Source organism: Oenanthe melanoleuca, chromosome 14, assembly GCF_029582105.1.
Source record: "Oenanthe melanoleuca isolate GR-GAL-2019-014 chromosome 14, OMel1.0, whole genome shotgun sequence".
In the NCBI taxonomy this organism is placed as follows: domain Eukaryota; kingdom Metazoa; phylum Chordata; class Aves; order Passeriformes; family Muscicapidae; genus Oenanthe; species Oenanthe melanoleuca.
This window is the reverse complement of record NC_079348.1, coordinates 5845693-5870431: the sequence shown is the minus strand read 5'-3', so window position 1 is coordinate 5870431 and position 24739 is coordinate 5845693. Positions and strand designations below refer to the sequence as shown.

The 24739-nt window shown below is 41.2% G+C and overlaps 1 protein-coding gene across 4 annotated transcripts; it reads right to left on the bottom strand.

The window, feature by feature from the left end:
* Positions 1–1187: 1187 nt before the first annotated feature.
* On the bottom strand, positions 1188–23875 carry WIPI2 (WD repeat domain, phosphoinositide interacting 2). Of its 4 annotated transcripts, XM_056503012.1 has the most exons (13): positions 23633–23873; positions 19005–19151; positions 15023–15105; positions 10081–10250; positions 8799–8895; positions 8132–8229; positions 7627–7719; positions 6768–6838; positions 5998–6105; positions 5106–5270; positions 3948–4055; positions 2668–2798; positions 1188–1895 (listed from the first exon to the last, which is right to left on the bottom strand). In XM_056503012.1, exons 5-13 carry the CDS (start codon positions 8842–8844, stop codon positions 1783–1785), a joined length of 933 nt encoding a protein of 310 aa, XP_056358987.1. In that variant the 5' UTR covers positions 8845–8895; positions 10081–10250; positions 15023–15105; positions 19005–19151; positions 23633–23873; the 3' UTR covers positions 1188–1782. The 4 variants fall into 4 exon arrangements, with proteins under 4 accessions (XP_056358987.1, XP_056358984.1, XP_056358985.1 ...); XM_056503009.1 differs by lacking the exon at positions 19005–19151 and having other exon boundaries at positions 23633–23875; XM_056503010.1 differs by lacking the exon at positions 19005–19151 and having other exon boundaries at positions 2701–2798.
* Between the last annotated feature and the right edge of the window lie 864 nt (positions 23876–24739).

Sequence of the window (24739 nt, the reverse complement as noted above, 5' to 3'; positions counted from 1 at the left end):
GTACAAACACCTTCCAGTGACATGGACTCAGAGCAGCCTCCCTGACAGAGCTCTCCTGGCAGGAGCTGCCACCTTCTCTGTATTTGTAGAGGCAGGGGAAGCCCACCTGCCCACACAGGGCTCTGGGTACAGAGCCCACTGCCTGCTACTGCTCCAGGGAAGACTTGTTCATGGTCCTGAATCCTCAAAGAGCATCACTGCCTAGTGTGGTAGGGAGTTCACACACAGCTGGAGCACTCAGCCTCTGTCCTCCTCTCAAGATCTGCAATTTCCTTGCCTCTTTTTATATTTACTTCTTTGCAAGCAGTCAGTAGAGGGAAAGGAAACAACCACATTGTTACACAGAAGGCAAAGCAGGCTTGTTTTGGCAAAGGGAAGTAACACTCACCAAGTACTTCACTAATCACTTGCTCAATAACTGTTATCCAAGACTAAAGAGAAGGCACATTACAACCCTAAAAATAGTCTGCAGCACTGCTCAGCCTTGGAAAGCCCTAGACAGTGTCAGGGCAGTTAAGAATTTATTCCAAAACTGCCAAAGAAACTACCAGTCCTTGAGTGTATCATAAGAGGTACTCTGATGAGAGGGGGAATGGAAAAAAAACAAAAACAAAAGAAAAGCATTGCTATGCAGCAGTGGAGAACCCAAAAGTAAATTAAATTTTCAAAATCACTTATATTTACATCAGTAAGTGAGGGAAAAAAAAAAAAACCACCAAGAAGTTTCACTATTGGAGCAGTACACTCAGCCCCAGACTGAGAAGAAGCAGGAATTGAGAGCCTTCTAGCAGGAAACCTTAAGGCTGTTTACAGAGTGGGGCTGCCAAACTCTACAGGGACTTCCCTCCAGCCTGACAGAATCTTTGCTTTGGATAATTTAAAAAAGGTATAAAAAAAGATTATTGCTACTCTGCCAAGAAAATAGGACAAACTACAGGAAAGAAAGAAAGTGCATTCCAAGTCTTTTCTCAAAAACCCACAAGCTTATCAGCCACCACAGGCTACAGACACCCAAGTACCAAAGGTGTACAAACAAGATTCTCCAACAATCCTTCCCTCATTCTACCTCTTCTTCCTGCAGCAATTCCTTTCCTTCCCTGTAAAGGCACTTTCTATATTCTATATCCTTACGCAGGGAAACACTTCCAGTTTTCCATCCCAACAAACAGAACAGTCCCACAAATACACAACATTCAGAAGGAATTTTAATTAACAAAATGGTCCAGGAAAGGGAAGGGAGAACCCAAAAAAACAGGCCATTGCATTTGAAAGGTTGCATGTCAGTCACTAGGTATGCCTGCAAGCCCATGCACAGGAAACCATTTGGACCTTTGTCAGTGCAGAACTAGTCTCAGCTTCCAGAACCACTTCTCTACTCCTTCCTTATATAGGCTAAATATTATATACATATATAAAAAAAATACAAACTTGAGTTTGTTATAAAGTGGCTTCTCTCTCTCTCCCCCTCCCATGCTTGCTTGGCACATGAATGCATGCAAAGCTAAGTAGGCTCTGAGGGCTGCACAAACAGCAGGTTTTGGCAACAAAAAAAAAAAAATAAACACAGCTAAAATAGATAAGCAAGATTAAAAGCCACTGAATTGAAAACCATATATTTTTCCAATTGTATAGAATTAGAACTACAGCTACGACTTAAAACTGTAAGAGTCTGTCATCCTCTCTCCCAACTCATGTCAAAGTTCATAGCAGCATAACACGAGATTCCTCAAGAAACATCAAGCCAGTGTTCTCTGCTTCAGGAGTGAGTTCACAGGTCCAAGTTTAGTCTGTCCGAAGGATCATGGGAGGATGCTCACTGTCTTCATCCAATCTAAGTGAGTTGGTTTCATCTTCCAGGCAAGCTCCACCCACAGCACCCAGGTCATCTGTATAGGCTGGAGAGAAAGGAACAAGGAGTTGGGGAATCAACAGCAACAAAGTAAGGCTTGGATCCAGAGTCAATGAGCAGAGCTGAAGTACCAGGCATTACTTGAAATAGTTTCACTGCCACCCTATGTTTGTTTTTATCATAACTCTGTTCCATGACTGTTTCTCCAAGCCAAGAGCAGCTCATGATGAAAATTAAACTCCTGCGTGTGTGCAATGCATACTGGAGCCTTGGGCAGGCTGGTGTTTTCTGTGATGCAGTGCAGTACAGACTCTGCTATGTGCTCACTGCCCTCCCTTTGCAGCGAGCCACCAGACATGGCAAAAGCTCCACCGACTTGGAGAGCTGCAGCATAAACCAAGCTCTCATCCTTTTGATTTAACAGAGCAGTGAATCAGGCTAAAAGGTCGCTGCGCCCATAAAGGAACAATAGCAGCACTTATCAACTTTTTGTAAAAAATATTTTTTAAAAAGGGAGCAGAGCTGTAATTCAGATGCTTTGAACTGCTTCAAGAACCACGTGGCAAGTACTGAAACTACCACTACAGCAATCAACCACAACTCAAGGCAAAATTCTACCCAGAAAGCAGCAAGACAAGTGATCCATCTACGGGAAGCTACAGCACACCACAAGTGCTCTTCTCTACTGCTCACCAAGGCTCCACCTCGCACGCGCGGTTACGCAAAGCTCGGTGCGGACGTGGACCAGCTCACGCAGCCATCTAGAAGGAAGCAACAGGCAGAGGTGCTCCCTGCCCCATTCCCAGCCTTCTCCTTACCATGCCTGGTGGGTGAGGAAGGCACATATGTACCTTTAGTCACAGCAGCGCTGTACGTCTGCGCTACCAACGGCCGGTCGTGGGACGCAGACTCCAGGATTTCGTTGGCGGGCTCCATGCTGCCATCGAGCCTGCCAGCAAGAGAGGGGTTAGCTGCAGAGGTGATCTGCCTGGGCACAAGACAGCTGGAGCTTTCAGCTACAGGAAAATATTTCATCTGATGTGCAAGAATAATGTATATAGAAATGCAACAGGAGGAATTTGGTCCCTCTGTTCCAGAGGCCAGGCTAGAAAGCACCTGACAACATCTGGTATTTCTCTGAAGATTCATCAGCATCATGTTTGCCTCTGACACAGCATCAGGATCTAAATTCGAGCAGCTCATAGTAGGAAAAGAAGTCTCAAAACAAGACTGCATGATCAAAAAACCCCATTCCAATCAGCAATATTGTAGGTTATCTTGAGTTCTGTCACAACAGAAGTGGTTGCTGTATACACAGATACTAGAAAGGCCTCTAGAGAAAGTATTTCAAAGATTAACAACCTGGTAAAAGCTTCTGAGACTTCACTTCATCTCTAACCATCTCATGCCTTCAAATGTTCAGATAAATGTATGATTTTTGACCATAATTGTAGGCTGACCAAGGCTGCAAACCTGAATTATCATCATGAGTTATTATCTTTAATTCTATGATTGATCAAGTAATTTGACTGTACTACTCCAGCTTTTCCTGCCAACCCTTATTGAAAAACTGTGCACTGTCCTATTTCTGTAAGTGTTCTACAGTACTATTACAGAACACCAGCTGCCTGGCCTACATGCAAGAAAGTTTAATAAGGACACCAGCAGAGAGAGAACAGGGATAATTTCACAGGCCAGTTTCCCCTCTGTGAAGTCAGAGTAGGATCTTTCTCATGTTTGTAACCACTTCATTTATTGATGAGGAGGATGATGCCACACGTTTCAAATTCTTGTTTAAGTAACTCAACTCAAAGTGCCAAGAGGAAACAGGAGCAGAGAGAGAACAGTGATTGATCCCTCCCTGCAGTGGGACAGGGTTAAGTTTCTGCTGGTAAAGCAGTGCTTGGTGTAGTGGATACCTGGGATGGAGGCTCAGGGGGATTCTGAAGTTACTCATTCATGTCAGAGGTCTGGAAAAAGATTAGTTTCATGAAATGAGCTGTTTTAAGTTAGACTTTTCCAGAAGAGAACTAAGTTGGAGAAGAAACTGGATTTTGAGAGGAAATAAAACAACAGTTCTCAGCTAATGTGGACTTACTTGTGCTGCTTCATTAGTGTGCACTCGCCTCCTTCCTGGGGGTCTAAGTTGTACATGTAGAGATACCCATCAGCAGCTCCCACCAGCAAACGGGGGATCTTCTGGATTCTAGAAAGGTTTAGAGCAGAAGTTATTAAATAACAGATTATTAAACAAAAGATTATTAACTAACATAAGAAAGCATGCTCTCCTCCCTTCCCACAGTTTAATGGTTAGACTCCATCTCAGAGGGTTTTTCCAACCTAAATGATTCTATGACTTTAAGGCATTATTTTCCACACTTTTGCTCCTGGACAGGGAATGCTGTTAATAGTTAGAGCACCCCGGAAAGAACTGTGTGTAAAAAATTTACAGCATAACCACATTTTGGGGCTAACAGGATGCCACAGCAATCAAGCAATTACACATAACTCACTAAAAAAACAGATTCAGAAGTTACCATCCTGTTATCAAGCTTTGTGCAACTCCAGAGACAAATATTCTAACGGGAAGGATTTATTTATTTGAGAAATGTTACAAAGCTTAATTACTGCTTAAAGGGTGCTTTGAGATCAGAGGAGTGAAAGTATAGACATGAAGTCAATTTAGCATAAAAACTATAAAACCCCCACAAAGTAAGTTTACTACTGCTCAGCTTATTACTTTGGTAGCTGTGCCAAATGGGACTTGCCTTTGAGGAAGACAGCATAAAAGATTAGATTTAGTCCTCAAAATTAACTTTAATGAATGCTATGCTGTTTTAGAGACAAGAATTATATGAACTTGCTTTCAAAGACTTCTTTAATGGTTAGGCTGGATTGCCTAATTTTGCAATTCACTAACAACATACACCATCACTCCCCATAGCACTAATGCAAACAAATGCCATAAAAGCCCAGGGGTCTGATCTCAATATTCTTGTTTCAAAATTAAAAGACATCTTTAGAAGACATCTTTAAACAACACTTAGAAATGGGCTATTCCTATCCAAATATTATGTCCTTTCCTCCTCCTCTCACAGGACTGTGAGGTGTTAGCTTTGCCACATTGCTCTTACACTGGAATGATGACAGGTGACCCATTGCTCTGCTGCAGGTGAAGCTGTTTTACAGTGGCAGCCTCTCCAGAGCCCAAACAACCCAGCAGGGTGGGGAGTGCAGGCCCCATTTCTGTACTCACGTGGCAAGTGCACAGATGTTTTTGTGCCCACAGAAGGGCAGACGGACTGTAGCAAAGGCTCTGCCCTGGTTGAACATCTCTGTTACTTGAGAGGGCAGGTAGCTCGTTGAGGCCATCAGCACTTTTCCAAAGTAACCTGTCCAGGTTGTAGGCTCTTCCTGAGGTCTACAAGTCAAAAGAGAAAAGTGTGTCAACGCTTGAAAACATTTTATTTTAAAAGATATTAAGCAGCTGTTTCTCTTCAGAAAGAACTAACACCCTTGAGAATTCTAACACACTTCATTTATGCTATAGGACAAAATGTGTCCTCCAATACCCTCAGCTTGTTATTTAACCATGTTTGATTGTAAACTGATACTTTTGCAAATAAGACTGCATTTTATAACATTCATTATACAAGAGCAGAATCTTCTGGAAAGCACCACGCTTCAGGATTTTATTAATCTGTTTATCACTAAGCAAATCATTGTTTCCAATAACTTCCACTGAAATGGAATTAAGACTGTCCTCTCAAATCATAAATAGGAACATTTTACAACTTGGTGCCTTTTAAAGCCCCCTATGTGCAGCTGGAAGGCATTGCTGAGATAGCTCTTCCCATATGGATGTCAGAGGAGGTGAAACAAATGTAACTGAAAATGTTAAAACTGCTCCACATTCCTCTGTGAAGGATGGCCAAGTCCTCTTTGGCAGGAAGACATCTTTTCTACTCAGTGGGAGAACAGTACACAGCTCAGCTGCCATTGCTGATTCCTAAGTGACTTCTTATGCCCTTTACTTAACACTAACAGTTCAAAAGAAGTCTGTCCACACTTTTGAGAACTCATTCTGTTGAGTACAGTTAACTTTTAAGCCTTTCCCTTGAAAAATCTAAGGCACCTTTGAAACCTACTTTTCTTTCACAGTCTCAAGTTTGAAGATATGCACCGTCTCCGTGTTACTGGATGCAGACAGAAACATGCCATCCATGCTGAAAGCCAATGAACAGATGCTCACACACCTGAGAAAAAAGAGAAGAAAAACAAGGAAATCAAACTCTTTGGCTCAGTTAAGAAGATTTCTAAAGTTACCGCTACTTTGCAAGTAAGAAAAAAATCCCAAAACCTTCAATAATAAGCATTCTGAATTCTATTATAATTTTTTGAAGCTATTCAAGCATAAGATTAATGATGTTCAGCTCTGATGTTTACGATATGGGATCAATTAGTAACAATCTGAACTCAGTCTTCCCCTGCATAAAGCACAGTGGAACCACAGAGTTACTGCCATCACAAACCACAACACCATTTCCCAATGGCTATCAGTGGCCACAGCATTAGAGGGATTTAGAAGAGAGCAAGAATATTAGATGTACTGCCTCCAATTGCCAGAAGAATACAATATATCTGCCAAAAGGTGACCCACTTTAAACAAGTTCCCCCACCAATATATTTTTAAAAGGCAAGTGGGAGCACAATTCTGACAGGATTCATTTGTAAAATAGTCAAGTCCAAAGGAATGAAATTGGAAAACATTCAAGCTGAAACTGTTATAACCATACATGCAGGGATGAATGAAGATGAAAACAGGCAAAAAAACCCAGGATGCCAGCTCAATTGCTGAACATACTGGAAATCAATCATAAGGAATGAGCATCAAGTAATTAACCCAGCTGAAATTTACCTCTTCACTCCCCTTCGGAATTCAAAGAGTTTCTGTCCCTCTGGAATGGAAAACACTCTTATTACTGTGCCCTGCAAAGAAAAAGAGGAATAGATCATTTTTCATTTCAAGTTCATTCATTGTGTACTAGCTTTAGTGAGCAGAGTACAAGTAGAAGCAAACCACTTTGCTGTTAACTCATTACTGTGATGCAGCCCAGATACTACATGAAGTATTTATGGAGCTTGTTTGTAGGATGTGTTTGAAGAGTACAGAAACAAGAGGTGGGAGCTACTAATGCAGAGAACAAGCTGTGCATCAAAACCAGCCCTTCTTATCATATTTGGTCATGAAAATGAGCACACTTGACAAGTACCACGAGTGCAGTCACTTGGATGTCTTTGTGCCTTTATCAGATGCAATCAGTTACACCTTTATAGTCTAAGTTTATTACTCAAGGAGCAGAGGCTTCAGTCTCTCTAATTTACACACATTACATGAACAATTTGTCATCACATGCCAAAGACTAGCGAGGCACTTCTCTCTATTTGGATTTTAACTGACTTGTTTTCATTAGGAAGACAGCATCAAAACAAGACAACTAATTTCTAATAAGTATCCTGCACTAAAGGGAGAAACACTCAAAGGACGGCCCTAATTACAGCCAGATTAAAATGTTTTATTTAAATAACCTTATTATCCAACATTTCACAGCATGGAAATTGTGTCAAATATCATTAACAGATCTTAACTTAGATTTCCCATTTTAACTGTAAGCCTTCTTTTCTGGCATTTGCACATGGAACTATGCACACTTAAAATAGTTAATGACAAATTTGATTTTTATCACTGTTGGCAAAGCAATCAAAAGCACCCTTACCTTTTCTGAGGCTGTGGCAAGTTTAGTACCACTTGCATCAAATGCCAAAGCAGCCAAGGGACTATCATGAGCTGGGATCATATTGGCAGCTCTCTGCAGTGGATCAATAAAATAGAACCTTAGAACAGCACAGGTTAAAAGCTACATGTGACTGCATATTTAAGCACATTCAAGGCAAATATGGATTTTACTTTCTGGACAACAGCTTCAACATTCTTTTCAGTAACTAAGTACATAAAATTATCACTGAAGCTTATACATAGAGAGCAATAGGAGCAGTAAGACAATTCAAATAGAAATTACTTGGTTCCATCCATTTGCCCAATTTTACTCAATCAAATCTAGTATAAGCACTTGTAATTTCTTTGCTGACATTCTGTGAAGCAAAGGATGCAGCAAATAGTTGCACAGAATCCTAAGTGTCCAGTAACTCCTCTCTGAGCAAGTTCAGTAATTTTCAAAATCTGCACCTTTAGAGGAGGAAACAGCATTCAAAGATTCTTACCAGATTGATGGTGTCAAAGACTTGTACTTCTCCAATAGTTGCACTTCCTGGATAGGCCAGGTAGCAATTATCATTGTTTATTGACAAAGCACACAACCCTAGGAGGGATGCAGAAACAGAATTAGGAACAGGCAAAGTCCAAGACTTATGCAGTAAAACTTTCTGATTCTGTTCAGTATTAAAAATAATGCAACTTATCAACAGAAATAGACACAAAATGAGTAATCTCAGAGTCAACCTGCAATATATCCAACTATTTAGTGTAAGTTTGTTTAATATAAAACAGAAAAGGAAGAATACCAGTAGAGTTACAACAACTGATTAAACAGCAAAACTTCCCATGTCTGCCACGATCCCTAAAGCATTAACCTGACAAAGTCTTTAACTATACCAAGTGCTGTCAAAATCCAGTTTTTATCTCTCCTGTTTTTTTCAAACATTTCAACACATCCACTCTAGGAGACCAAAATACTGGGAAGATGCAGTTTAGGGCATAGTCTGCTGCTTGTTCTCAGCTGGATCAAACATGTAGGCTTTCAGACAACATTCGTATTTGTTACTGTATTTAAAAGCAGAATTAGCAACACCACAGTTCCCTGCAGGGAACCTCATACACTGACACAGAAAGCACTTTTCAGAGTTCTGCTGATTCTACCATCACATTTACCTGCAGGATTGGGAGGTGTCTCCCTGATTGTATGTAATACCTTCATGTCTCGTATGTTGTGTATATACAGAGACTCTTCCAGACATACTATCAGCCTCTAGAAAAGGGAAAGAGCACAAAATGGTGACATGCAGATAGAATTTTTTAGGATTGATATATCCATATGAATTCTATCCCAAAATGCAGCAGGTACCTTCCAACAGAGAAGAGGCTGTACTCACCTGTCTGGGAGAAGTAAGGGTCTGACAGAAGATACACAAGATCCAGCTCTTGACACAAACACTGCACATGGTCACTTGAACCCCACTTCTCTCAACCTCACCAGTGCAAACTGAACACATTCCCATTACTAGTTTAAGTCAGCAGGCCAGAAACCTCCTTATTCTTATTTCTTAATTCTTATTCTGTGCCAATTTACATGTGGAAATAATGGAAATTACTTTCTGCTTTTGCTAAACAAAGAAAATAGGCAATTCTTTTTAACCATTCATAAAGCCTATAACTCATCCATAATCACTTGTGAATGGCCTTTTTTAAAAAACTCTTGCTAAGTCCTTCATCACCTCATTTACTTTGTAGACTACATGTGGGTGACTAATTAGGTATTACTCATTTTATACCAACTCCCTGTGCCAGAAATCAAATTGCCCACTCTTTCTCTCATGACTTTAAACAGGAAACCCCTTCTCCCACACTCATATTTTGGGGGAAAAGACAGACATTAAGATTTTCTCCTCCAGATTACATTCCCTCTAGTTTGAATGAACTGGCTAAAGACAGAAAAGTCTGTATTTGCTGAAGAGCCTAGTAATGATTTAGTCATACAGCAAACTATGCTTCCAGGTACTTAAAAAATTCACCAGTTGCATGATATTTTTTAGGTTTTATTTTTTGAGAAGAATTCAGCAAACACTGCTTCCAACCATAACAATTTAATAGATAACTTTAAATTTTGGCCTGAAGAGAAAATGTCAATCTTATATACTTTCACATTCAGGATGAAAGGATGATTCACACTAGGAGGACCTCTAGTCCAATCTCCTACCCAAAGCATGCCCATCTTACTCAGGGTATTTCCCCAAGTAAATACACAAACACAAAACCAAAAATACTTAACCAAATGCAAGTACTGAGATGCCATACACAAGCCACACTTGGAAAACTACTACTAAATTTCAAATAGCAATTCACTAAGGGAAGAGACATCAATCAGCAGAGAAGTGCCAGAATAAGATCCACAACCCCTTTCCCACATTTCCACACAGGTAAAACCACTACTCACCTGTCTGTTGAGTTTGACAGCCAAGATGGTGTTGGAGTAACTGTAGTTGCAAATCTCTGTCCCCTTCTTGAAGTGACAAACTTTCAGCTTGCGTGGAGCTTTAAGGCTAACTATGGCCACCAGACTACTGGAGAAGAGCCTCTCCACAATGCACACATCTTCTGTGTCAGCTGAGGAATCACAGGAACCAGGGAAAAATACAGAGGGAGATTTCAGGGAAGAAGAATTATGCAAATCAACAGGAAATACTGTCTAAGAAAATAATAGAATTATAGATTCAGCCTATGTAAAAACACAGTTTACCACCACAAACATTCTGTGACGACAGCTCAGAGTCAAGGTGGGACATGGGACAGGCTTTTAAAGCAGAAAATCTACAACAGTGAGTGCTGATTTCCAAAGATTCCCTCCTGCTTCCCCAAGGTGTCACACAAGTTTGTATTTCAGAACAGTGTATACTCCCCATGCCCAAAATCCAAGAGAAAAAAAATCCCAAAGCTATAAACCCCAGAAAACTGTCAAATTCCAGAATTTTACAACATTCTTTTATTTCTGCAGAAATCTAGGAAAGCAAACGTTTTTTGGACTTCTTTTGTGCTTATGTTTGGGTTTTGTTTTTAAAGCTGCATTACACTTGAAAGGGTTTCTGATGACCCAAACCCTTGGCATTTCCATTTATCTGTCCATGAAGAAAGAAAGGTTACAGTACTCAGAGAAGCTGGTGAAACTCATTTGCCACAAGACTGCTGCAGCCACCAATTAGCATTTCCACACATACCATCTTTTATCTGATAGGCCCTAAGAGCAATTTGTGCAAGAATCACTGATGCCCAGCATTCATGTAGAGCCATAAAACATCAGTTTTGCCAAGTTTTACTATGGGAGCACTGGAAGCAAAGGAGGAACACAAATCCCTATATGAGGAGACAGCATGAGGGAGGACAGCCCAGGATTTCTGGCAAAAAAGCAATTTCAGAGCATTTGATCATAGCACAGCATTGGACCATGCTGGCAGGAGGCCGGTCCCACCACCAGTTATCCTGGCATCTGTGCCTCCCTCTCCATCCCATAAAGCTCCTCTCCAAAACCCCAGGAACACAGTGGACACAGTTGTCAGGGCAGTGAGAAGCTGGAGAGAGTTTTACCATGCTCTGCAGCTCTTTCACAGCCAGTGGCTACACCTTTCATTACAGAACCCAATCAAGACAAGTGACTCGAGCTTTTGGCCTTGATCCATCAAAACAAATTTTTCAGGAGTTGGCTTCTGGATTAGCTCAATGCTTAACACATTCCAAACCATAAATCTGCCAGTAAAAAGAAAAAAGCAACCACCAAAAAACGAGCTTGTTTCTGCCGGCTTCTGTTTTGGCCAAGAGAAACATTTAGTAATTAATTTGCACTGTTCTCATCAGCAGTGACAGAAATTCCATGAAAAAAGTTCTGTTCAACATTCTCAGTATATGACACTGTCATCAGTGTGGGACATGTCTGCTTTCAAAGTGCTTTTTCTGGGCAGTTATTTCAAGAAAATGAACACAAAATATTTAATGTCCTACATTTTTTTGAGAGAAACAGCGTACTTATGAAAGAGGAGCAGGTTTATACCCTGCATTTTCAGTACTCCATGCTACATAATTGACTTTTATCTACATCTTGTATTTAATATGGTACTTTTCCAGAGAAGACACAACAGCTCACAGAGGCTTTGAAAATTCAATTTTCTCATGCAACAGAGATAATGCATTTTAGTAATTACTTTGTTTTCAAGGAATTGTTCTCCATTCTTCTGATACTACACAAAACACATGAAAAAGAAATACAAAAATCTGCTTCAATAAATGCATGCAGAGACTTTGAAATGCAGAGGTTTTGTGTTCCTTGAATCAGAGTAGCTACATAAAAGACTCTCAAATATTTTACAGGATGGGTTATCAGCTTTCCATCTTAGCCTGGAGTCCTTCAAAATGATGACATCCTTTTACAAGAGTCAGAAGACCCAAACCCAAATCCTACAGTCTGACTGCTCCCAGCTCCAGGGCGAGCACAGCTTCTTTTCCATCCAGGGACAAATGTTCAGACACAACTTCTGGGATTTGTCACCCTCCCAGGCAGGAGAACTGGTATATATTTGCTCAGAAGAGCAACAGCAGCAGAGATTCATATGGAAAAAGTGCTGTCCTATGCTGCACTGATGGGAAGGGTGGGCAGCAGGGAAGGCACACAGGGAAGAGCACTATCAACAACTAAGGCACCAGACAGAAGAAAAAAAATTTCAATAAACAAAATGCCTCAAAGGTATTGATAATCCTTCAGTCTCACCATAAAAAGACTATAATACAGACAGTTACCTTTAAAGAAAGGCTTTGTGATGGGCATTTAATTAAATTCACTTTAAAAATACAGGATGCACCTCTGCTCCTTTGTCTTCCTTTAACAGGAAGAAGAGATAAAATCTCTCCACAGCTGCCAAGTAATTTATGCTTCCCAAGAGCAACTATTCAAGAGGGTACCAGGCTATACTGCCCATCCTATGTTCAGCTGACCTGAATTAATCATATGTTTAGCAGCACTAAAGCCCTATAGCAATGCTGTTACTCAGGTTTTTTTTCTTTCTATTAGTATTATCTCCTTTATACTACACAATTGAGCATTGCCAGAAACTCAGATTCAAAACAGAGTAAGAACAAAAAGAACTGCAAAACAAATTAAGTATCAGCAGTGAGGGGAGAACAAGCAAACACATAACAAGATTAGTTTCATAAACACAAGCATGTAGCATCACAGACAAGAGCTGGTTAGAGCCAGCTAGATTATGATCAGCTGTGCCTTTATTCCATTTTTAATCCAAGAACATGAAGCATGTTAGAAGCATTCATTAAGCCTTTAAGCACCCTCCAATCTGATGCTTGTTTTTACAGTGGGATCAACTGCACAGGGAGTCAGGAGATTTGCAGTCACAGGAGAAGTCAGTGATGGGAGCAGCCAAATCTCCCATCTTTTTTTGTATTTCTCTCAAACACAAGACAGCTGAGGCATATTCTGCAGCTTAGTTTAACCACCTACACAAGAGCTGGCAGATCAACCTTCCAGAAGAGAAGGAGGGGTTCTTAACAGTGCTCACTCATCACAAGAAGTCTTCAGACCCACTTCAACCAAACTGGGAAGTGGGAGGCACCCTGTTTCAAGACACCTTTCCTTGAGGAAAGGAGGTACCCAATGCACAGGAAGCCCTCCACCCTCCTATCAAGTTTTAACAGGCATGGTTTGCAAGTCCAAGACTGGAAATTATTTGACTCATACAAAGAAAATGAAGGCCTCTCAATATTTTGATCTGCTTTGAGCCAAGACTTTCTGTCTTCCACAGGCCAAACCAACGGATTATTTTGTAGTGAGAGGACAAAGAGTTATGGGTTCAAACTCATAGAGGGAAAATTCAGGTTTGGTATATGGAAGAAATTCCTCCCCATTAGGGTGGGAAGGCCCTGGCAGAGGGTCCAGCTGTGGCTGCCCCATCCCTGGAAGTGTCCAAGTCCAGGCTGGACAGGGCTTGGAGCAACCTGGAATAAAGGAACTGAATGATTTTCAAGGTTCTTTCCAAACTGAAACATTCTACTAAATATTACCTCAGCTTTCATGGACTTAACACTCAGAAAACTTAAAATATCAAAGAGTTTAAGTCAATACAAGCATCCCAGAACAGTCTGAAGCCAAGACTGGAATCAGCAGGTGAAAATTCCACTTCCAGCTGCTTTTATTAGGCTATTGCAAGATGTTATACAAGGCACTTTACCCAATCTGTACTTGTTCTCTCAAGGACTGCCCAGAAGATGCAGTCCTGCCCAGTGCAGGATATTTCTCAGTGTCTCGTGTAACAGGGAATCATCTTCACAGAGTCTCCTGGGGTGACACCAGGCCAGACACTGTAAGTGCCTGACATACTGCAGAGGTCAGGAACATAAACTCCAGGGCAGAAAATGGAATCCAAGCCACTTATTAACCAGTACAACCAGACCATGACTCACATAGGAAGATGTAGCTCCAGCACAATTTAACCAGACCACAGGTGCCTAATTTGAACCTCACAATTACTTCTCTCCATTGACTGTGTACAAAAGCAGGCTGTCATCCCAGGTAATGGGTGATCTGAATCACACCCCATTTCCAAACTTAACATGCCACAGGGTCAGGTCACTTTGGGAATGGAGTCTGAGGACAACTCTGTCATGGGATCCCACTATAAATGCTGACATCACAGCAATTGGTACCAGCTGCTCACATGGAGTTTACAAGAAAGCAAGGATACTCATGCATAGCACTCATAGTTTAGCATCTCAAAAAAGGGAAGTTATGAACTTCTGGCAGAAAAGGGGATACCACTCCTCCCCCAGGCCTCCCTCCATTTCATCTCAGATCCTACTCAACTGTGATCAGTATTGATAAGTTCTGGGAATCTGAGTTATTCACCCTTTTGGATGAGCAAGCCTGCAGCTATCACATTAAAGAATAATTTTCTAACAGAAAATATTAGGATAAAAAAATGTAATGGAGGCTTTGTTTTCTTATTTGATAAAGGTATATTAGTGCCTTCGTGCCCCAACAGCCAGAATAAAGACCCAAAAGACACTCTCTCACATGAGTAAGTTATTATTTTTATGTCCAGCTGCTATGTAACCTGGCTAAAACCTGGCTGGACATAAAATTAGAAAAGCAGAGTTCTCACAGCTACTACCAAATTTCACACCATACCAGCTAAATTTAAATACAGAGCATCAATTCATAATTTTACCCTGCCTGCAATTACTGTTTTGTATTTATGTGATATTTACACTTAAGGTTCCTTCAATGCCAATTTCAAACAACTTGTGAAAAAGTGAAACATTTCTTATTCTTCCCACATTAAATCAACTGAAGGGATTAAAAAAATTTAAGAAAAGATACTCACTGCATTCATAGATCTGCTCTAATTTGTCCACAGAAGAGAGAGAGAAGAATTTGTAGCCTGATTTACTGCCAACTGCAAGGGATCTGCAAAAGAAACAAGCCAGTCAGGAACATGAACTCCATCAGCTGTAATTACCCTTGGACAGATTATTACCCAGTTCTAAACCTCCAGCTGGGTTAGCTCAGTAAGAAAAGTGATAAAATGTTTGTCCAAAAAAGCCATAACAGTCACAGACAGCTTCCTCAATTCTGATTAGACCAAACAGCTTCAGAATTACAGAATGTGGGTGTGGAATTCTGCTTCACATTTATGAAATGAGAGTTCACAGCCTAAAGTAAACCTAGTGCCCAATTCTCACTGGTGATTTCCTCACACAGGCTAAAAGCTTTAGTGTGGAGGGAAGATGATGACTTGGATAATGTAATGCAAACCAATTACATCATTGCCTCATCATTAGAGGTGACCTCCAAGACCTTTTAAACTGGGCCGTCTGGGGATTTTTGTTCTTTACAGTGTAACTGTCCCTGAGCATCCCAAAAGAGTTTTCATATTAAAAAAAAAGTAATTAAAGACTGCCAACTCTAATTTTCTCTGGCTTTATGTGATGATGTTCTAGCACCTCCATTGCTAGGTCTCAGTCTTACAGATGCCCATATTGAATCTTTGATCAGAGGCACCCTCTCAAAAGTGCCAGTCACTGATGTTAAACAGATTGAACAATAGCAGAACATTAAAAACTGACTAAAACCCTTCTTTCCTCCATTACTCAATTTTCACACTTAGCTCACAGACCATTTAATTGCTTTTCCAGCCAGAGTCAAAGGCAGGTCTTAAATTTTAAGCTAGAAAAACCTTTAGCCTGTCTTGCAGGTCTTTACACATCAAGGCAGCAGACAATGGCTCATTCTTGTTTCCCCTCCCCATCTGGAGGATGATTTTAAGCCACAGATAAAGAAAATTAACAGTCCATACAATCTCACAGGAGTGCATTAGTGTGCTTATAGTTCATATATTTCTTACTGCCAAGAGACATGGAGGAAAATTCCAATAAAAAACATTTCAATACCCTAAGTTGTGGCAAGTCATTCAACACAGGGCTCCAAGCCAACACTGCCAGTCAGCCTGCCAAAAATGCCTTTCTGAACTCAGCAAGATGATTCTCTACAGTTCAGATGCACGAACAATTAATGCTGCATTTGGAATGCAATGAAGATTCATAGATTTCATGTTCTTCTATATTTTCCACTAATGGCTTCAAAAGTGAGTCTTTTTTAAATTTTAGCACACCCAGAAGATTAAAAATTGCTCCTCATATAGTTCACCCTCTGAAATTAAGCTACAAAATCAACTTCTGTAGGATGGTATGACCTTCTCTTCTAGAAGAAAATACAGCTGGCACAATCTGGGTAGGAAATTATGTTTGAGAAGGTTTAAACCTTCAAATTAAAATATGAACCATGCAAGCAAGAGATTCAATTCCACAGATTCAATAACCAAGATATTAAAAAAGCATATTAGGCTTAAAGATAGAGGACCAATCATAAAACAAAATTTTGTTGCTGCTCCTCTAAGTCACACTAGAAATGCTGAATTTAATTTTCCTTCAGACAAAATCAGTATGTTCAGCAGTCTCCATCTGATTAACCACCAAAGACACTTCAGTGGTTTTGCCCAACTACTTTTATACAACTAAACAAAGACTCACATTATGTGAAAAAAAACCCTGAAACTCTAATCTGGTAAAACAAAACAATGAATCAGCTTTTCTTATATCATCTACTGCTTTCCTCAAAAGAAAGTTTAACAAAGAATGACATTAAAACTGTCACTTTGCAAAGATAAACAAGCACTCCACAGAGTTAAAAATAAACAAGAGTCACAAGACTCCTTGCAATATAAATGATCCACAAAGAGACACAGGATAATTTCCTCAGAGAGAACCCCACACAGCAGCTATTTGTATTACTAGGCAGAACTGATTCCTGAATTGCACTTACAGCTTTAAAAACAGAATACTGCTGAATCACTGTTTTACTGACAGGATCACTGAAAGCAGTAAGGAAGCCCATTTTTCTTGTCCTATGACTATACCTCATCCAAATGAGCTGCAAATGTGTACATGATAAAAATCATTAGACTGAACCCAAAATGCAGAAGCACAGAATGGACCTTGCCTTCCATGACAACTGCTTTTTGTTATCTGTTTCAGGATCGAGGTGATGAAGCCACAAATTATTTGTTTACACAGAGCAGTTCAAGTCAAGATAATTAAACCCATTTCAGTGCACAAGTGTAACTGCAAAATAATCCCTTTTGCTTCTGGAACAGCAGTCTTGCTTTTGGAGGGGTTGCTTTATTGGTTTGATTTTTTTCAGCATATTCTTAAATTACTTCTTATGAAACTACTGGAAAAAGGCTTTTTATATGTAATAAGAACCCACTAGGCTGAATTATACCAGCATAATCACAGTGATTTAAATCTCTCATCTTCCCCTGCACTGATATTACACTTAAGCCCTTAAGACACCCCACAGCCATCTAAATGGCCAAATCCACAAAACAAGGACCTAGCCAAATTACCTCACCTCTGAAAAAATGTGCAAGCATATGGAGAAGAAATATGATCAATAAACCATTCAGTTGATGCTCAGATAGACAGTGGGTAATAAGAAGCTGCTGTGGTTTATCAGAAGCTCCTTTTACAGCGTAGGTGTTATGCTTTATAATCACTGATTTTCAGAAGCTGATGAGGGACTGAAATGGAAAATAAGAGAAATATTCTCTAAACCAACCCTTTTTTTCTCCTAACATTATGCTATACACATGTGAGTTTTTAGCTCTATTATGTGTAGCCTCTATTACACACTTTAGACTGTAGACTCTGAGCTATTTCATCATGAAGGTTGTCTCCTCAGTATAAAATTATCAATATAGCCATGATTTATGGAACTGTGTTTATCCACTTTTTGCAGAGATAATGCTGCAGACTGATTCAAGACTACATAAATCTTGATAGTATTTTCAAGAGTGACTACCATAAATAATTAAAACTATCCTCATCAAGCAAACAGTGCTGGGAGATTTCACACACTCATTGGGAGATGCTGACACTCACTCTAAGTGCACTCACCTAAAGTGGAAAATCAGCTGCTTCAATCTCTCTGGCTCTTTAGGAACAAGTTTTTTCAGCTGGGTTAGAATCCTAGGGTTTTCTTTTGTTTCTTTAATATACATATAGAAGAAAGAAAACCAGTTTTTCCCTTTCCATATCACAGAGGACCTTAACTATTAATCAAAAATATTCTACATTAATCAGAACGTTCTTAACAAGGGCAGCTCTCTCAAAGATTAAATCAATTGCAGCTGCAGCATAAACATGACTCTAAAAGTCATTACTACTTTAAATAGCTGGTTAATTAAGCCTACTTTCATTATGATATAGTCTCATTATACTAATGTTCCATCTCATTTCAAAACCAATGTAAATTTCCACAGACAAAACATTCTGGCTTATGATGAAGAGAGAATAATAATAATAATAAAAGAAATATCAATGAAGACATAAGAATTGCTAAGGAATTACTAAGGAAATGTACCTTGCTTTATTTACCCTTCGAAAATATCTCCTGGATCATCTCATGGACATGTCTTAATATCAAAGGTCATTATTTTGGAAAAGAGACACAGAACTTCATACATTCAGTGTTTTTGTCAGCAACATTCTGAAAACCCACAGGAGATTTTCCCATTATTCTTATACTCAAAGAAAACCCACACACTTAAATCTGCTACACCAAAAGGAGACCATGCCTGCTCATCACTTAACATTTCCTGGGACAACAGAAAGTCCATAATCCAAGTAAATATCACTATTCTTGGGCCAAATTCCCATCCAAATGGTGACACACAGAGGATCAGCTCCTCTGAGCAGCCCCCCTCAGCTGCTGTGCCCTCTGCAACAACAGCAAGAAACACAACATACGCTTGTCTCTCTCAGCTATCCTCCCTGAGTGTAGGAGCTACGGGACCGCTCTGTCCTTCCTTTTTTTGGTCTGTGTTTAGCTTTAAAGTCTCCTTGGAATAGAGAGCTCTCCTGTCCTCAAGGATCACGGGTGAAGGACACCTGAACCTAGGAGAAACAAAGGCAGAGGAATGAATGCTCAGCACCTAACTCTTGTTCCTCCCACCACAAGCAGTTTACTACAGAGATCCAAACATCAAGGAATAAGGGAATGAGAATGCAACTTCTGGGACACAAAGCATGCCAGATGCATATAGAGACAGCCGCATTTGCTCATATGTAGAATGGAATTGATTTATTTGGGAAATAAAGGACAGAATTAAATTGGAAAGAAGAAATATATGGATTGATACATGTTCTGTGTAACTCCACACATAAACAAAAGCAGTCTGAAGAAATCCTTGCCAGTAAGGCACATACCAGTGCTTCCTTAGAAGTCCAAACACAAGGCTTCCTCTTCCCCTTTCATCAGGAGTCTGTTTTCAAAACTGCAGTGACTACTTTGTTTCCAGTGCTGTCACACAATTACTTATTTTAAAAAAAGATGACTAAAACTTCTCTAGTCTGCCCGACCGCATTATTTCACAAGCAGGCTATTTGGTGGGACTATTTTTTGTGGATGGGGGGAAATTTACATATTTGTAAATTTAATCTGAACGCCATTTGTAAGTACTTCCAGAGAATACCTGTGCAACAGTTTAAATACTGAAAGTTTAACCTATTATATACAAGCTTTGGGATCTTGAAGTCATGCTTTGCTTAAAAAGTCACAAACTTCTAACCCATTAGCATTTCCCTTAAGAGATGTAAAACTTCTACGAGTTTGTGAGGTGTTTAATTTTTCATAAATGTATCTGTGCTCAGTTTTAGCAGCTCTCCCAGAAGCAATACAAACTGCACTAGGGTTTTTCTTCCCCAGTATCCACTGTTAAAGATTTACAGCTGTAAAACCTACCTAGCACCGAGGCCACCCACAAGCTCCCACTGCCTGGTTTTGCTGGGACACCCAAATTCCGATTGTCGCTCCACTTTGATCTGCAAGCCGGAGCTTCTGCCTCTCAATCAGGGAATGCCAGTCATGCCAAGTTGTGCAATGCTTGATTCACTGGGGAAAAGGGCTAGGTCCAAAACAAGCACACTAACATCTTTGGAAAATACCCTTCTCTGTGTTTTTACTTAATGAAAACATTATATCAAAGAGAAGCCACAAACCAACCGCTTCTGCTGCATTATAGGTGAAGTGTTTTCAGGCAGAGTTCCAGTCCCAGCCAGTAATTCAAAACTCTCATGTAAATAAAGCTTAGGGCAATGTGGGATAAACAGGCAAGACAACATTTGCAATAATGCAGATACTATTCCAAGAGACAATGCCACTACACACAGCATCCATGAATGAATATTAGCCAAGTCTGGGAAAACCAAGGGACTAAAAGCAGGATAGAGGATATCTGTTTCAGTCGCCAGGGATTGCAACAACTGGGAAAAGCAACAGCAACTTTTATGATGAAACAATCTTATAACTACCAGCAATCCAATTTCCCAAGACTGAGAGCCACCATGAAGCTCATCTTCCTACGGGAGAGAGTAACTAATTACCAAATCTTCATAAAACCAAAGAAAAGTTAGCTTGAGACTTATTTTCAGCAGTAACAAGCCCCATCTTTTCCTAACACAAGGAACTGGCTCTGCTGGGCAGGTAAGCAAGACACAGTTAGGCCTGAGTGGAACTGGCACCTTGTTAGGGTGAAGGTAAAAGCTTTAAGTGTAGTAACAATGAGCCCATGTCATTTATTTTCCAGTTTTGTCTGTCAGCAATTTTTCTAATTACTGAAGCACCTTAAAGCATGATGTGAGCTCTACTGACTGAGCAGACATAAACAAAGCTTTTCTTTCATATAATGCCTGAAAGAATATACATTTGTTTACCTTGCCTGTCTGGAGAAGGGCTCCAGTTACCTGTAAAAGTTGAAAACAGGTGAGCTTTCTGAGGCCCAGCATGGGAAAGTGTAAGTCATTCCTAATAAGCTCCTTTCAGCTATTCTCACCTGGTAAACTGTGATCTCCTAGATATATAAAATAGTATACTATTAACCCAGAGAGCTACCTTCTTGTTTCTCTACTCAAACAACAAATGGGTGGGAAACAGAAAAAAAAAATTAAATAAACTTCTGTTTAAAGAATGTACACAACCACTAAATTCTATTCAGTTTAGGAACTTGAATGCAACTTGGTTGTTTGGGGCACTTACCACATCAGACAAGGGTTTCACTGAGAAGCTGCTCACAAAAGCATCTGCAAGACTGGTTTTATACTCACTACTTTTCTTGGGGTGTTTTATTTAAGACACTGCTGGTAAGAAGAGATTATTCTACATCATCCACCACTTTATTTACTCTAATTAAGTGGCCTTTTAAATTAATCTCAGAACTTTGAGACAAAAGTATGATCAAGAGCCTTTTGATATTTCTGTCATTTCTACATCGGATACCTAAATTCACAAGTATCCAAAAATGACACAAAAGACCTAGTAACCCAAAACTTGGAATAGCAAGAGGGCAATGACCCCTTTTAATGGGTCAGGTCTGCCTCACATAAAAGATACAACACCAAAATTCTCATCAGTTAATCTCAAGGTGATTTATATATAAATCATATTTTTGAAAAACATAATTTACTGACACAATGGATATTAGAATACCAAATACAAAAAAAAGCCCAAAAAACCAAAACCAACCAGTTATCAAAAATATTTTTTGGTTATATACAAAAATGAAATGGGAAAAGTAGTGCAGTAGCACACCCAACTGAGGAATGAAATCATTAGCCAGGTGTCTTTTTTCTCTCCCTATAAACTTGAAGCTATAAAGAAATTACCTTTACATCCCCTTGAAAAAAGATTTTGAGGTATACAAGCCAAAACCCATCTAGTTAAGTTTATGTTGTACTTGCTTTCTTTTTATTTCTGTCTTGGTTTTGCTCTCAAGTCAATCTGCAACCTTTGTTCAAATTAAGAGGGGTTTTTGGTCACAGCTCATGGATCTTTAGGTACATAAAGGTCTCCACAAAGCTAAGATGGAACTGAAGATGCAGAGAACAGAGTAGAACTTCAAAAACTTATACTATGACCTTTAAAACTGTAGAAAAAAGAGGTGACAAATCCCATAGTTATAATGACTTTTTTCCCCCCAGTAACAGGTAAAAAATGAATGGTAGCTGAACAAAACTTGGTAATGTTTTATATGGACAGAGACAGAGTGAGCTCTATACGGCACCCACTGAAAAAACGTGAAAAGCAGTTGCAGAAGTCTCTGGCTTGAATCAATATATGGATAATGATTTACTTACAAATACACAGAGCACTACTGCTCCCTACCATAATTTACCACAACTCACTGCCAGAGTCTCATGTCCCAAACCCATCCAGCTCCAATTGCTCATCTCTTCACCCCAACAAAACCTACAAAAGCAAGCAGAGTTTCTCCTGCTGTGACATAACTCTGCTTGGCAGTCACCAGGAATAACCTTCTCACCTTCACAACACCCATATGCTACAGGACGTGCTGAGGACAGGCACAGATCTCCCTCGTGAGGGCAAGATATTGTTGCTTGCAAAAAGAACAAGCTGTTAAAAAAACAAACCCTCCACCACACACGTGGGCTACACTTTGTGATGCCAACCTGAGATCATTTCCTCTTACTCACTTCCTAAAACAAAACTCCTTTCTCGAGTACAAGTTCTTTCAGTTCTTACTCCCCCATTTCATCTCTAAGGTATTTAAGGCAGTCAAATTCTTCTTTAAATGATCTTCGGTGCTCCAATCCAAACTAATAGGGAGTTTCTAAATTAAAAACACTGCTTTATAATACCCCATATAAAAATTAATATGCACTAATTGATCTAAATATGCTGCAATGATTAAGTAATTTGCGAGACGTGCAGCTTGAACCATCCGGAGCCCAAGGAAGTGCAGTTTTAAGAATGAGAGAAAGGCCTCTTTTCTAAATCAAAACCGAAAGTAGCATGTGCTCATAGAAATATCCTCAAGACAAAGTCTCACTGCTTCAACATAGCAGGTGATGATAAAGTAACTGTACGAAAAGACAACTGTGAGGAACTTTTGGATGAAGTCTTTGCATGTGCTGGAAGACTTGGGGCTTCATGTCAGGCCCTCCTAGGGCTGAACATCAGCACGGAGCGGCAGGAGCCCCCCTTCCGTCCCCTTCCCCAAGGAACAGCGAGCGATGCCTCCCAGGCAGGAGCAGGAGCTCCCCGGTGGGAGGGAGAGGGCAGCACGCTGCCCCAGCCCCACAGCCGCGTGTCCCCGCGGGAGGAGCGGCCCGGCTCGGCGGGGACATGGAACGGGAGGGCACAGGAGCTGCTCCGGCCCTGCCCCCTGCGGGGACCCCGGCCCAGCTCCGGCTCCACTGCAACCCCAGGCCCCGGCAAGGGGCAGCTCCAGCGGCCTCCCCGCCGTGGGAAGGGGCGGCACCGGGGAGACCCCACCACGCCCCCCCATCCCAGCCCCGCTCAACGCCCCCCAGGCCGCTGCCCCCTCCCCGGCCCGCGCCCCTCAGCCCGCCCCCCTTACGTGTTGTCCTGGTTGAAGTTGGCGAAGAGCAGATGGCCGCTGCCGGCGTCGCCGCTCTGCCCGGCCAAGTTCATGGCGGGACAGCCCTCGCCGCCCCCGTCCGGCGGGGGGAGGACGAGGAAACACCTCCGGAAGGTTGCGCCCCTCAGCCGCGGCCGCCCCGACCCCGCCGCATCCCCGCCGGGCCCTTGTTTACGCGGCGGGCGGCGGAGCGGCCCCCGCGCCTGCGCCCTGCGGCCCCTCCCGGCCGCCGTACGGCCACCGCGCCTGCGCGAGCGCGGCGGCGCCGAGCGGAACGCGCTGCGAAGCTAAGCAGGGTCCGCCGCGGCCGGCGGTGGATGGGAGACTCGGAAGGAGGCGTGATCCCCGGCTCGGGCGCGTCCCCACTGTCCCCAGGGCGAGCGCGGCCACCACGGTCCTGTCACGGTGGCCACGCGGTCACACAGTCACACCCCGCGCTGTTCCCACCCGCCAGTGCCTGTGCAGTTCCGTTTCGTGCCACGGGGTGTCCCCGAGGCTCAGCAGATGAGCGAGCGGAGGCTCCGGATTTGGGAAAAGGAAAAAAAATTGGGGCTGAGCCTTGAGAAAATTGCGTGGAGACCTCAGAGCAGCCTTCAGAATCTCAAGGGACTCTTGGTCAGGACTTGTAGGAATAGGACAAGGAGTAATGGATTCACATTGGAAGGGGAAATAGATACACAGAAGGAATTCTTTACTGTGATGGTGATGAGGCACTGGAACAGGTTGGAGATGCTCCCTCAGACCTGGCAATGTCCAAAGCCAGGCTGAATTGAGCATCCTGCTCTACTAGGTAACACAAATTGAAGGGAGAAAAAAACCGACAAAAACCCCAAACAAACAAACAAAACCACAACCAAAAAAGCAAAACAAAACAAACAAACAAAGAAAAAACAAAACAAACAAACAAACAAAAATACAAAACAAACAAACAAACAAAACAAATCAGAACAAAACAAAAAACAACCAAACCACTCGGAACCGGAAAAGAGATTTCTGGAAACAGGATCAAAATCAAGGGATTAGTATGGAAACGGGTAAATCTTGCAAATATGGGCCACCAGGTGTTGGGTTTGTGCCTCTGGGGCC